This window comes from Thamnophis elegans, chromosome Z (genome assembly GCF_009769535.1).
Source record: "Thamnophis elegans isolate rThaEle1 chromosome Z, rThaEle1.pri, whole genome shotgun sequence".
Taxonomy (NCBI): domain Eukaryota; kingdom Metazoa; phylum Chordata; class Lepidosauria; order Squamata; family Colubridae; genus Thamnophis; species Thamnophis elegans.
This window is the reverse complement of record NC_045558.1, coordinates 107,749,765-107,765,580: the sequence shown is the minus strand read 5'-3', so window position 1 is coordinate 107,765,580 and position 15,816 is coordinate 107,749,765. Positions and strand designations below refer to the sequence as shown.

The 15,816-nt window shown below is 39.2% G+C and overlaps 1 protein-coding gene across 1 annotated transcript in view; it reads right to left on the bottom strand.

Moving 5' to 3' along the window:
• LOC116520969 (RNA binding protein fox-1 homolog 3-like) overlaps window positions 1-15,816 on the bottom strand; it is a 38,499-nt gene that overhangs the window by 12,520 nt on the left and 10,163 nt on the right. Inside the window, 7 exon segments of the mRNA XM_032235506.1 lie at window positions 728-781; window positions 2,508-2,574; window positions 2,860-2,946; window positions 4,013-4,081; window positions 4,506-4,619; window positions 4,621-4,653; window positions 14,194-14,409. Of these exon segments, the coding sequence (XP_032091397.1) occupies window positions 728-781; window positions 2,508-2,574; window positions 2,860-2,946; window positions 4,013-4,081; window positions 4,506-4,619; window positions 4,621-4,653; window positions 14,194-14,409 (640 nt within the window).

The following is a 15,816-nucleotide window of genomic DNA, read 5'->3' as shown; positions in this document are numbered from 1 at the left end:
ATAGGAATCACTGTGCCGTGTGTCATAGGAGGCGGGACATCGCTCCGCGGCTGCATGGGACATCATCATCACAGCTGGACATCAGCATCATGAGTGAGTGAAGTATTTCATTGAATACACCGCTAGTTTACTGTTTTTCTTTTGAAATAACTATTTCAAAAACATTATTGGTATCTATTTTTATTTTTGAAATTTACGGTAGCTGCTGCATTTCCCAACCCTAGCTTATACTAGCTGTCAATAACTTTTCCAGTTTTTTTGTGGTAAAATTAGGTGCCTCGGCTTATATTCGGGTCGGCCTATACTCGAGTATATACGGTACATACATACATACAATACCTACATACAAGTTTGAAATATATATACTGCAGCTCTGATTTATCACCATTCATTTAGCCACCGTTCAAAGTTATTGCCGGTGCTGAAAAAAATAACTTATGACTGTTGCAGCGTCCTTGTGATCAAACTGATTGTGACGCATGGGCTTGCTAACTGGCATGTATTTACCATGGGTTGCTATGTCCCAGGATCATTTTCAACCTTCCCAGCCAGCTTCAAACAAGCAAAGTCAGTGGGGAGAAGCCAGATTTGCAGAGAGCTATCCATATGCATGTATTCACACAACATATATCCCTAACTGGTATGCATTCAAGTCTGTATGTATGTGTATGTGCATTAATTTTTATGCCAATGTTGTTTCTTACAATTTGACACATAACACACTAACCTGTATACAGATCAGGAGCATAGACAGCACCAACTACAGGATTGATCTTCCATCCTGTAGGACATCCAAGCAAAGAGAAGATCAATGAACAAATGCCTCCTATCTTATTTCTTCTTGCCTTGCCAACCATCCTACACATCTGGCCAATCTCCCAATTCACCAGAACTTACACAACCTTGACTGGACATGCCAACTATTTGCACATGTTTTAGAAAGATAGGGATAGCTAGATGAAGTAATTCTGTCTCAGTAGTTGGGATACTCCAACCCTGAAAACTATTGCAAATCCATGCCAGCAACAGAATGCAAGGGCTGAAATGATGCCTTTGGGGTCTTAAAATATTTCTACTCCATTACAAATTGACCTTGTTATTTACTCACTTATTCTGCTAACTTTATATACAATTTCCTGATGGTATATAGTCTTTACAGTTGAAAGTGTTATAGAGGCATAGAGGAGCTCAGGATCTAAATCACCCTTTTTTAGTCTGGGCATCTTCCAGATACATAGATTTCATCTCCTGGATAGCATTGTCATTATAGGAATTCTGGATCTACCAAGCCCAATATTTGTTGATGTCAAAGGTAGAGAAGACATATCAATATCCTGGCATAAATTATCACCAATATCAGAGTTTCTAATTATCAGGAACGTTGGGGTAGGAGAAAACAGGATAGTGCTAGCTTTTCAATAGATGAAGGTCCATCTCAGACCTTGAGTGTGACATCAAATGTATTTATCCCCTTGAACTTTGCAGCAGGTTCCAGACAATTGGAAGCCTAAGGCTTTCCATGCGAAACCATTCCTACTGTCTGCATGGAAGCTTTTTTATACTTTGCCAAGGCTCTCCTGAAGAACTGGCCAATGGCCAACTCAGTCTAGCAGCACTACTGTAACAAAACTAACTGGAAGAGATGAGCTAGGTTTCTCCAACTCTTAACCTGATTACTGAAGTAGATCATTTTCTGGGATTTACACATTATTCTTGAACAATGAGACTTTTTGAAGCATCTGGACCCAGCAAAGAATGGTTAAAAAACCAAACTGGCTGCATTTGCATAACACATTAAGCCACAAAAAAACTAATCAAGCTGAACAGGTCTACTATACCAGCCCAGTAAATATGTTGTCTATATTTAGCCATAATGCATAGGAACAAATAAAAAAGACACAGAGCACTGTGTCAGTCAGAACTGGCAGCTTTCTTGTGATTAGAGATATGTATATCATCATCATCATCCTTCCTATGCTCAGAGAATCATGGTTAATGACATCATTGGTTGGACAGGGCCAAAATTTTCAGTACATTTTTGCAAGGTTTTTGGGCAGTAATGGTGAATGGGTGTGTTAAGACTGGCAAATGATTAAGGCATCCTTTTTGGTGCCTTAACTTCCTCAAAATCAGAATTTATGATTTTGGAGGGAGTGGGGGACCTGAATGGTTTTTGAAGTTAAGCTTCTAAAGTTTATGACATCAATTAATTCCTTAAAACCCCTAAATATCCCAAATGAAAAAAAAAGGCAGAAAAGCCATACCCATTCCAAAGTTGAGAGCTTTAGAGTTTAAATTGAAATTAGAGTCTGGGGGAAGACGCAGGCAAATCGCAGAGTGCCTTGCCTTAGCCCCCAAGCACTTACTTGTCCTGCTAGGGGTGCCACCCAAAGATGTCATGAAGTCAAAAAGTGAAAGAGTGCCTTGACCAAGCTGTCATACTCTAGTGTGAGAACTCTGGACTATTCGTTTTAAAGATGGCATTTGGAAACAAACATATTGCATACCATTCACTAGAGGTGCCACTGGGGGTTTCTTGGTGACTAAACGGGCAGTGGCATTGTTGACCTGCAGGGGAGAAACAAGCAGGAAGTCAAATCACATGTGCAAGATGTAGTTAGTTCTGAAAAGAAAGGCAGGCTAGTATTATAATTTGTCTTATGAATTCACTTTGGGTGAATTCACAAATAAGTCTCTTCCGTGTTCCTTGCATGCAGCATATCCTGCTTTCCTGACTGTTAAGTGTAATATTAAGTTTTCGAAGGGGATTTCTTCAGCAAAGTAGTAAATACCATGTTGAACAAAAATGGGTATGCTGATACATGCTTATATGATACATAGATTAAACTCTCACCTCAATTTTCCTCCCTCAACAATACTGCTGTTTAGCTTTTCTCGTGCCCGGTCAGCATCCTGGCTGTTTTCAAAGGTGACAAACCCAAAACCCTAAGAGAACAGAAGATTTGTGTCACAGCATTGGAAAGATTGACTTACATTGTAAAAGCAATCAGAAGGCTGTGCAATATTCATATTAAATTATAAAAGTTTCCATGTGACCCTGGAAAAAGATGTGGCTGTTTTAAAAAATTGCAGACATGATATCTCTCCTTTGAACAGATACTGTGTCCATGTGGTGGAGGAATAAGTGAAATGTTTTCACTACTCAATTCAAACATTATTCTGTAATGCACTCTCTACACAGGTTCTCACCAGAAATTATAATTTCCATTCTTTACTAAATATTCTGATTTGTTTTATCTTAAATTGTTATTATCAGATTGATCTGATTTTATATCTTTGACCACAGCCAAACATTGTTTTATAGTTTGCACAGTACATCATATTTACTCTAACCCTTTCAAATATTTTAGAATAATTATGTTTTCCTTTTTATCCTAGGTGTGTCTTATCTGTTAATCTATGATCAAATAAATATTGATTGATTGATTGGCAATATCTCTCTTGAAATATCATTTTGTTTCAAATCCAAGCATTTCAACCCTAGTAATTCTCTCTATTAATCTGGAGGCCAGTCCTGAGATTTTATTGAATTCAGGATTCATGGAGCATGTATTGATTATATTCTACAAATTTTTCCACCATATTTTGTTTTGTCATCTCTATATGATCAAACCATCATAACAAAAAGATTCATATAGGAAGATATATATCTGATATCAGATATTTTTTTAAAATTTTTTGCCGTTTACAAAATCTGCATTCATCTTGTCTCCAAATTAAGGTGGATGAAATGTGTCAAGGCAATTTTATCCATCCATCCATCATCCATCCATCCATCCATCCATCCAATTTATTTGCTTCCCCATTTGTTCAGGGCAACTCTGAATAACTAGCAAACGTTCTGGCTGTATTAGTAGGATTCCTAAAACTAATGCAACCTTGCGAAGAGGTTGCATTGCTTGCCAAGCTTGACTGACTCTCCCATCAATAAATCCTGAACTTCTTTTCTGGCTGATAGGACATAGACAATCCATAGCCCTGCATTGGAAACCCTTCTCATGCAATACTTTGAACCACGCTCATTAAAGATGATTTCCACATCGAGGATTTTTCCAAATTGCTAGAAATAGGAAGAAAATCAATCATTGTCAGAAGCAATCATTGTGCAGCCCTGTTCTTATCAAGAGACTAAATCACAGCCATGTATAGGGTCCAAATTATGTATCAGTGTTTGTTAAAAAAATATGCTTATTTATTTGGTTTGTTATTCCACCCCAGAACCAATGTTCTTTAGTTAAGAGTGACTAATTCACAACCATATATTGAGGCCCAAATTATTTGTCAATATTTGTTGAAAAATATATGCTTGTTTTTTTTACTCTATCCCAAAACCATATATATTCTTTAGATGGGTTTGGTGCTTCCTGATTTCAAGATCTGATTTTTTTTTTCATTTTTTACTGAAGAAACCAACATAAGTGAACAAATTAAAGAACCTAGCACTGACGTCAGGTGAATCTCTTTAGGGATGGAGGAGAATTGACTTACTCCAACATCTGCCGCAGGTCAGGGTCACGGAAGCGGAAGGGAATGTTGGACACATGGAAGCGCTTTGGCTGAGCTTTATTCTCCTCACTTTCTGCATCCTCTGTCTCAGGGAGATAGCTCAGGTGCAGGGACTTCTTCAGCTTGCTATGGAAAGGGGCAGGAGGGGAAGAAAGCAGGATCATACACATCATTGGGTCAATTCTCACCATATTCACCAAGAAAGGGATCTTCCAAATATTGTAATTCAGCCATGGGTGAGAAAAGTTGGCTGAACTTGTCTAAGAAGAGGATGAATTCAATTAAAGTTTGAGGCAGTCACAAGGGAGATGCTGAACTTTGTAATGTGACGACTGCAGTCTATGGAAAGAAACATAGTTGTCATGAGGCAAAAGGAAGACATACAGCAGTATCTCCATGATAATGTATTGGCATTTATTTATTTATGCCACGCATCTCACTTGATTATATAGGAGAAACCATAACGATTACTTACATATGATGGCAGTAGCCCCTTTCCTCCTCTATAAAACTTGGTAATAATCATCCTACACCATCCTCATATTGAATCTTGAAAACTGTTTTTGAAGTTAAGGACTTTTTGAACTAGAATTGTCTTCCTCATATGGAATGACCATTCCAGGGTTTGTAGAAAAGGATCCTTGACATTTTCCCAGTCACACGTCTGAGTATTCAGGATCTAATATTCCAATTCTCTTGAAGGTACCAATTGGACAGAAGATTGCTTTGAGCAAAGTCAAATCTATGAGCCCTTCTGTCAATGCAATGAGGCATTCTTCAGTGGACCTAGCTAAGACAAAAAAGTGCTTAATCCTTTCTATGTTTCCTAGACTACTGATCACATTGGCTTATGATGTAACAGAAGAAAAATCAGAACAGACTCCTAATTCCTTTTCGTGTTGTCTCTATTGTTTCCTATATCTCCATTAATTTTCAAATGGCACAGCATTCATTAAGAAGCTGCAGATAAATGTAAATAATTACATACATATAACTGTAAAGAATAATTCCTAGAATGGACATCAGTTAAGAATCCAAGTGGAAGGCTCTAGATTTGACCATTCTCTCAAGTAATTAAACAATGAAATAGTCCATCTGAGACAACATTTTGAGCCCAATAATTTATCAGATGGGCCAATATCCATGCCTGGTGCATGGATATCTTCAAACATGAGGGAGCATTTTATCAAGCTTTCAGTTCCTACAGGGTAAGTGATGCTAGCCAGGTAGAGGGATATCCTTCCCATAATTATTAATACATGAATTGTTTTTGCTAGTTGGGAAGAACTGTATTAAAGGAACAAAGAATTACAACACTCCCATCACTTTTGGTTCTAGGCCTATTTTGCCCTTTAAAAACCATCCATAAAGTTTGCTAACTTCATGAATGGGGTCATACTAAGAGTTTCCTCATCTCTTTATATGACTGCATATTAGTTTTACCTAAACAATAATGTCTTTTGAGATCTGAGAAATCCAGAGTGTTCCTTGTGTGCTGCAAATCCCAGTTCAATATAAAAGCCATTATTTCCCTTTAAAGGGAATGGTGCTTACTTCCTTCCAACCTTTGCCACCCACGCATCCAAAAAAAGAATTCACCAAGAACATATTTCAATGCACCAGCATTCTGTCTTGGGTTAGCGAACAGGACGGACACATGGCAGCACACAGAAAACTGTTAGTTGAGAGAAGCATGACTGACTGAGAGGATGTAATTCATGAGAATGTTGTGGAGAAGATCAGAGAGCCCAGTGGCAGAGAACCACCCCAAACCCACATCTCTTTCTTCTCCATGCAGATGGCCCTTCTTATTCCACAATGCAACTTCCACGATGCAGCATTCTGAGAGCAGACCAAATGTGCACAGCCTATGTGTTGCAATGTCCGAAGTGCTGAAGGATTGGGGGAAGAAGAGAAGAGCCAGAAGAGCAATTAATCTGGCCAGGGGTGGGGAGGAAGTTGAACTTGTCTTCAAAACTCCTGCCGTAAATTAGCCAGGAGAGAGGGCATGGCCTATAAAGGGCATGCATGATCATCTATGGATGCACCTACCAGAAAAATAACAGGCATGTACAAAAAGATTTGTGGGGTACATACAACTTCAAACACAGATCTAAATAAACACAATTGGTTGGATTCACATCATGCTAAAGGAGTAAACTATTTTTCAAATGTCCTGATGGCTACCATTGAAGGAGCAAACAAGTTCCCCTTTGAGCAAAACATAATGCACAAACCAGACTAGTTTATTTAAAGCAGTAGTCATATGATCAGCTAGCAATGGCTACAGCATGACAGATTAATTGCAAAACAAGGCTAACTGTTTATGAATGGAGAGATACTGTGCATGGTATGTATATGATAGAAAGTGCATTGAGAGTTCAAAGCAGGAGGATATCTGAATGCTTACCTACATGCTTGCAATGCCATCTACCAGTTTGTAGTGAATTAAATTAGCCCCTAGTGTGAAGTACTTTAATTCTTTGAACAGCCAAATACACTGAGAGAGCTGTGTTTGGCGTACCCTTCCATAGAGAACACTAGCATGTAGCAAAAGGTAGGATTAACATTTCCGTAATATCTAAGTGTAGGAAACTATTTTATAAGAAGCTGAGTGCTTAGTTATATGAGCCCTTCCTGCCATCTAAAATGATACAAGCCAGAAATAGTTTTGCTGCTCTATCATCTGCTGTCTATACAAACCAAGTCATATTTTAAGTCAACTATCTGGAACATACATTATTCAGCTGAACTAATTAATATGTGTTATGCATTTTTAATTTGCATTTGATTATGCCCTTAGGCTGGAAAAAATATAGCATCTCCCTTCCCGACATTTTCTAAATTTTCAATTCTGAAGGCTGCAATTTATTTTTCCAAAAACAGAAGGGCTCAATATGAATCGGAACCTGTGTTTTATTCAGTACCAAACTATGAATTGCACAGCACACAAAAGTAATGTTTTCCACCTTTTAAAGATGAAAAAGCTGCTGTGGGAGGTAGTAGCTTTGAGCTGAAGCATAGCAATGAAGTCAGTCTTCTCCAACCTTTTTTCCCCCTGAATTTCCATTCAGAAACATGGCTCTTGAACTACTTTTCCTTGCCCAGAGACTGGGTGAACTCAGTTTCCCTTATGAACTGGGAGGGAATCAGGCTCATATCAATATTCCTTTTCTATAGTTCTCCCTTTTATTTTGAGCCCTAACCAGAGTGATAGCCAATGTACAAAACCCTCTGTGAACATGCTTACAGACTTGGGAACAGGACAGTGATTCTGCTCGTCTTAGCACACAACCCCTGTAGTGTTACTATTAAAGCACACGGACACACAACTCTAGCCACTCCATATGCAGACAACCCCTCCAAGCAGTAGCTATCCCCCTCAGCCCACCAAATCTTCCCCTGTGCCCTCATTCCTTTATTCATCCCAGGGCAATATACCACACTAGTTCCCATCATCACACCACCTCCAGGTAGCCAGAAGGATCCCCCAAAGCTACAAAGTCCTGCTTATAAAGACAAGTTCAACAAGGATAAATTCTTTCCAATGGGGCCCAACATTTGTTGGGAGGATAAAATGCAGAGGGAGTGGTGGGATAGGGGAGGGGATTTCAAGTGTCAGGCTGAGAAGACAGGCAGGTGCAGTTGCGCAGTGAGTAGGTTAACTATTCATGTATTAATGAGACTAGAGCCAAAGAAATGTGATGGAGTCCAAGATGCCTGGAAGAAAACCTGAGCTCGGCAGGAGGTCCGCACACGTTGCCATTAGCACCTCGGAAAAGGCCCTAGTCCAGGAAAGACACAAGGAGTCATTGCAAGGACAGCGTTGCTACAAGCTAGGAGCAGCTCTCTGTTCCATGAGGAAAAAAAGAAAACACACAGGTGAGTTACAACACACCCTCTATTTGGTCCACCAAGAAAAGTGCATAAAGGATGTATCAGTAACTTAAAGCATATGATGTCCTAAAAACAAAAATAAAAAAGACTGTAAAACTCATATATAGGGGGGAAAACAGACAGGACTGCTGCTAGTCCAGCTAACACATTCAACATACATTAAGCATTCTAGACATAATTGACATTCAAAATAGTTGGGGGGAAATGGACAGAGAGTCATATTTATCTATAATAAGTACACCTTTAACAGAAGGGATAGTCAAGCGTGGGTTTTTAAATGCTGCTGTGTTAAATTTCCAAGCACATCACCCAAAACACAGCATGATTCAGCAGTATCTAGGGTGAGGCTGGGGGTTACTCAGAGTCTAATCCCAGGAACATAATCTTGTAGAAGCTAGGAGGTGAAAGTAAAAGGGGAGTTGCAAGCATATGGCCCAGCAGGATCAAGCTCATTCTCCCTTGAGGTATTTTGGCATTTACTCAGTGAAAGAAAAACAAAAATCAGAAATTGTCTGGATGTACAAGAGCCAGGTGCTGAATTGGCAAGCAGGGTTGCCAATTTTGAAAAAGTCCCTGCAGTTATCTTTAAAAATAATGTGAATTATAGGAATTAGCTTGTGATTATATGGCTATGAAAAAAATTGTCCTGCTGATTCTAGAACTTATGTATTACTATTAGAAGCACAAGAAAAGGAGAAGTGATTTGAATCCCCCCTCTCATTCTTTTCCTCTGGGCAGTTTGGCACCCAATTAGTTTGGATGTTAAGCTATAAGGGCAGAAAGTAAATTAGAGTATGTGAAAGAGGCTTGCATAGCAAAGAGCTTTGGGCCTGCCCCCTAAGGCAACTTGCTTCTGGACCAGTCAAGATTTTTAACTGTCCTGAGCAAAATGGTTCTCTCTACCTAGTTGTCAGGATGCAAAACACCTAAAATTTGAAAAGTGATTTGGCATTTGGGACTGAATCTCTCTCCTGGCCACGAATAATGACAAAAATAGAAACAATGCCAGCTTAATTTCCATCCTATTGTAAAACACCACAAATATGCTTGAGACCTCTACATTTTGCAAAATGGTAATTAATTTATTAAATGTATTCATTTACTAAATGTTATGCTGTCCATCTATCTAAAAGATGACTCTAGTAGGTATTATCTTAGCCTTGCTTCAGGAGATAGATGCTGGGATATTTTGAAAAAAGCTCCATTATGTTCATTTATTTATTAGTATTTTGTCACCTGGGAGAGGAAAACAAGTGTTGTTTGGACTTCTTGTCTTGGGCATGAAACAGTCTCTAGCCATCTCTGCTTACAATTCATCAGAGGACTTGGTGTCCTTGAAATGAGGCTGTCAGCTATGTGCCACTTGTCCATGTGGAGATAAACAGCTGCTGGTGAAGATGGTGAAAGATTTGGGGCAGGGGGGAGGAGGTGAAAGAGATAGAGCAGGGAATCTGATACCGGGTGCAGCTGTTGGCCGGAGAAAGGCGTTATTACCCAATATGGTCACCACCAAAGCCACTGCCTCAATAGCTGGATTAGAGAGGAGGAGAAGGATTCTGTGCTTGTAAGATGGAAAACTAAGGAGAGATTTCAGGATGCACCCAAATAAGAAATTTTTGGATCCTTTGGACCAAGAATTTCAAGTTTCCTACTCTACTCTAAGCTACTTTCCTATCCCAAGATACTTGCAGGTTAGCATCCAAGGCTTCAGAATTTGAAACCTTTCCATTCTGCCCATTTGGAAGATAATTGCCAGATCGTTATACTTCATACTGTTCATTTTTTGCAGGCCTAAGATAGTATTTGGCCTTAACAGTCAATAATCCCTCCCCCCTCAAGTAACAAGACCAAGAGTTTACTATATTTCTTTTCTAATATTTAATTAAATAAGCAATCAATATACTTACTCTCAAGTTATTATTCCCTGATTTTGCCACTTTCAGTTTGAATGTATTTGGTAAGGCCACACACAAGAATTTCTAGCACTGTACATAGCCCTCAATTTTATTCCTCTGATACATGTGTTATATGCATTGCCAATACTATCTCTCAGGATAGTATTGGTATTAAAGAAAAACCTGAAATTGACCAAATATCAAATTGTCCATCAGTGGACATTTTTATGGTCACAAACAATAAATAAGGCTACATCAGACAATCAGGAAAGGATACCTGTTTTCAAAGCTCTGTTTAAATTAATATAATTACCCTTATTACTTTATAAAGAAAGATACATTTGTATAGGTATGTTTTGTATGTTCTCTGTGTTATTAGTCATCACAAATTATCCACAAATAGATTACGTATTAAGTACCATAAAGTTTTGGCAAACAGGCTTTGACCCTGTTTAAAAAGCCACTATTTAAACCAATATTTAACTTCACTGCTCACTGTTGGCCCAACAGTTTTCAACAACTATGTGACTTACTGTAATGACAGGGATTTGGGTTTCCATATGTCTCTAATGTTTTGGTTTGTGAAAGGCCATACGACCAAGCCTTGCTGGGGGGAAACCATTCAGTAGACGTAGTGCTCACAAAACTCAAGATGTAACCCCCAGTCAAAACACTAGACGATTTCTAAGTAGTTGGGTTGCCAACTGGCCGATAGATTGAGGGAGGAGGGAGGGAATCTGTTACTCTTCAGATAGACTATAATATCCACACTGCTAAAATATCTGGAAAGTACTAGGTTGCCTCACTGAGCTTGTCTCTCTAGCAGAAGTTTGGAATATATCTTGATTGGTTTGTCCTGTCTATTAATTACAACAAATTATCTAATTTGCCCTTAAGGGATCACCTATGGTTGCAAAATTTTCAGTACTGTATTCAATATATTTAAAAAAGACGTGGGATTCAGCACTGAAAATTGCCAGCAACCAAGTGGTAGGTATGTCATAGAAATGTGAGAGTGCAGCAAAACCTGCAGGCTAGTTTTATCATGCATCAACATCAAAGCATAATGCTTCTCTAGAGAACAAAAGAGTATTGCAGCTTATTTACAGAGAACAAATATATTCTGAAAACTGCTGGAAGTAATGCCTCTACTAACACAGTCAAAAAGCAAACAGACTCAACTCATGGTGACTGTGGAACTTCCTGCTGGGATTTAACTACTTGAGCCATTCCAGAGGGGGAAACAGAATATTGATACAGATAGCAAAATGTCTCAGGCAAATTCTGTAGCTGTCAGCAAAGTTGATGGGGAAAAAAAACACTGTCAAGACAATCAGGATTAAGCAGACATACATTGTGAGCATTCACACTGCAGCTCCCCATATACCAAATTTGATACTTTTTCTCTTCTTTCTAGAACTCTGGTATGCACAAAGTATGAGGGCAATGAATCAATGTTCCTGTTTGAGTACAGAGAAACATCCAAACATTCTACATGTAAGGTTGGAAGACACTGGGTGCACTATGGAATTCCGGACTCTCTTCAACCATGGCTTAGGAGGAATGGAAGTGATAAGCGATCTAAAGTATTTAGGTTCCTATGACCATAATTCCAAAAATAATAGAACATTAGAAAGGAAATGGTATAGGGTGGGATGGTGGGCTGTAGATAGAAAGTAGTTGACAAATCAAGGGATGTATTAGCCTTCATCTGCTCTAGTATTTTAAATAATATCTCCTTCTCAGTCCCAAAGAAATCACCTTATACTTCAGCCCTTAAACTAGCAATCCCTTCCAGTTTCTTTTGGGAATATTAAAGGGGGGTACTTAACTGTGTTAAAACAAAACAGCCTCACGGCAAAAATAAATTTGTTTTTGTCAACTACTAAGTAGTTTGCCATTTGTTAACTACAAAGCAGCCCTGAATGAGAAGAAAATATAATGAGTGAAGCCCTTGCATGTTGAGAGTAGGGGAGTAGAGAAACAGTAAATACAGTCAGGTTCACAGTTTAAAAAAATAGAACAGAAAGCACCAGAAGCGATTTGGAGGGAAGGGACTAGCTTTATTAGAATAGGAAAAAGAACTAAGAATTGACTGGAAGCCTCTTATAGACTTTGGTGTAAAATAGGGGGGGGGGGGATGAATTTGGGGCTCATGGTTTGATGATTAGACAGGATATATTATAGAAAGAATATTGTGATATAACTTCAAAGGTTAAAATATAGTGGTACTTCTAATTATGGTGAAAATATTAGAAGCCACTTCTATTTTCAACCTTTTTCTTTTCTTCAACTTTTTGCTTTTCTTGGCCTTTTCCTTTTTCCTTTACATCATATTAGCTTGTATGTGTTTTTAAAAAGTGTCAATACAATCATACACAAGAAATATGAAAAGAAAAAAGTGAAGGTTTGAGCTACATTAGGGACTGATGATCTAAGAACTCAGTAAATTTGTTCCATATATTGTATTATGTCTTGTGACTTTGCTTCTTAAACTTCACAAGCATGCACGGAGAGTGAATTACTAGATATTCTACAGAAAGTAAATAACCATTTACATCCAGATGCTCAATAAGAGAAATTTTGAAAATCCTGATATACGATAAATTCAAGGCCCTGAATAATTTATCCTGTTTTAGATTAGGTTTAGATGTATTGGGATTAGGATAAGAGAAGATAAAGTTTGCTTGAATGGAAGGGGAACAGAGGAAGCTGATGGACAGCCAGGGTCCAAGGAAAATGCTCAAGCTAGCAAATGGGTGTGGCAATGAAGGTATTAGGGAACAGAGATCCAGATTTTGCCTAGTCTCAACTAGGATAGTATGGTGGATTACTTTGGGGAAGTGTGTGTGTGTGTGTGTATCTGTGTGCGCATGCGTATGTCCTCTCTCACACACACCCCAGGATTGTTGTGGTGTGAAAAGTAGGAGGGAATATTATGCATGCCACCTTGAGCTCCTGAATGAAAGGATGGGCACAAAACCAATAAATCAATCCTTGGGAAAAGAGCAATTCCCTGGAATTGGCAAATATGAAGGAAAGGAAAAGGAAATGTGCATGATCCCAGAGGAGGTTGGTGATAGAATTGACCAAAATGTACCTAAATCTAAAGGACAGCCTGACCACTACTATTAACTAATTACTGAAATAAGACTTAGCAACATTTACATGCATCAAAAGCTCACAGATACGTAATAGTTATTCCACATTTCTACAAAATGAAAAAGTGTAAGAAAAGTGTTTTCTGGCTCTAAAGATGTATCTTTTGACACTTCTGTTCATCTCCAGTCGTCCCCCCACCCTAGAAATGAGGGTAGTTGCTTGGGATTGAGTTTTTGTCATGGTCAGCAGTGGCTCTTTTCCAATGCTTCAGGCACTTTCATTCAGACTTGGAAATACAAATAGCTGGGGCGTCTAAGGAAGCCCCAAGCGTTCCAGGAAGCAAAGTCTTGTATGCCAAATCTGGGTATGGGGAAACTCTACTTTAATCCACTCTTTAAATGACCCTTACCTTTCAGAAAACCCAGCCATCAACATGCCACTGTGAATGATGCTATCCCTTTCACGAAGCAGCAGAGAATTTTTATAGCTGGATAGTTAACAAACAGATAACAGGAAAATACAACACATCAGGGTTCAAATACAAAGATGCAGGAAGAGGGTGTGATGGAAATGAGCTAACACCCTTTATAGCTTGTCTTGTTTTCTCTGCCAGAGAGAATATCAGAACCTGTTCTAACAGCATAATGTTCTTGAGGAATACCTAAGAAATTATCCGTTATTATGCAGGCTAAGTCCTATTGCCGACTTCCACAATTACCCCAAATTACCCCTGCCTTGGCATTTCCCTCATGTGGGCTAGATAACCACTTACGGCAGGAGGTGGAGGCAATGGTAGAGGATCCGATGCAGTTGTGCCCTGCTCAGGGAAGATCCGCAGGCTATGATCCAGGGCAGTTGGAGATGGGTACTCAGATGGGGTGGTGTGAAGATGGTATTGTGGGGGGAGTCGGGCCTGGGGCGGTGGATACTGGGCTGGAAACGTCTGAGTCATGGCATCAGTAGGTGGTACAGTAGCATCTGGACTACCCTGCAGGAAGTAAAAGTCAGAAGAAAATAAAGGTGACTGCTGCCCAACCTGTGAATCAAGAGACGCAAAGAAATAATTTTCTGAAGCAGATTCTTGAGAATAAAATATAAAATCCCCCACATCCACTAAACATCAACTACATTAACAGAGAACCCTAAAAAACCCCTCTTCTTTCAAATATATTTTTTTGTCTCTCCAGGGTTTCAAGTTTTTTCTAAGGAATATTATGACAAAGGATCTTCCTCTATTTTCAAGGATCCTGGAAACTTTAATTTTGTGTACATATTCTGTGTGTGAAGCTGAATTTCCTGATGCATTGGAAAGGCAACCAGTTGGGAAACCCTATTGTTAGCCCTTCAAGAGAAGGCAAGTTGAGAAGACACCAATACTATTATTATAGGATATAATAGCAGAATCTTGAACCATGACTGATATAAAGAGAATTAAGGCAGAGTTGACTTTCTTTCTTACCCCTCTTCCTTCCCACTGCTCAATAGTTGTTTACCTAAAAATCTTGAATTCCTTCAAATCAACTCTGTCCTCTCCTACAACTTTATTTTTTAGATTTGTAAGCAAAACAATAATTGGAGAGCTGAAGAGATAAGGGTAACATTAGCCATACATCAAATATAAAGTGAAGTACAGTATAGAATTCCAAGATCTGAATGTATGTATAACCAGAGAATATATCCAAACATTCACACAAACTACTGTACATGCACATTCAAATCCTGATTTGACTATAAGTGGCAAGTGAAATAAAATGCCCTTACCCTCAGTATGAAAAAAGCCCTAAATGCATTCTAATTCTCACGATATAACAAGCATCTGGTTGTATAACTAGGACGCCTGTGAAATAGAGTAGAAAAATCCCTACCTAATGCACAAGATTCCCCCCTTCCCTTAGTTTTGCAACCCCTGCGATAAATTGCTTTCCCTTCTATTCCCTCCCTCACGAGAAGACCCAAGGTCTCAGCTTCCAAAACCTAGGCAGAGGGAAAATTCGGAAAAGTTTTAGTATTCACCCACCTACACCAACAGGCCCCATCCCTTGCCACCTCTGCTGCGAATCACTGCTAGGCGCGGAAGGATGCTTGGGGAGGAACACCCACCCATGCAGACGTCCCTTCCTCGGCCCATGCCCCACGACTATAAAGGCATTCCTTGTGTCTTCCCCGCAGCCAATGAGCATGAACCTCAGCACACACAGCTTCTCGGATTGGCTGCTCTCTATCAGCTCTCCCGCCCACGCTTTCTCTGCTCTTCTTTGGAGCTGCTGTTCCGACTCCTTTGTCTTTCAGCTGTTTGAAAAAAAGCGGTGGGAGGGAGGGGGAATGGAAAGATTTTTTTTAAAACCACTCAGATCAGATTAAGGCGGCCGCCGACAGCTGCATATTTTTTCTTGGA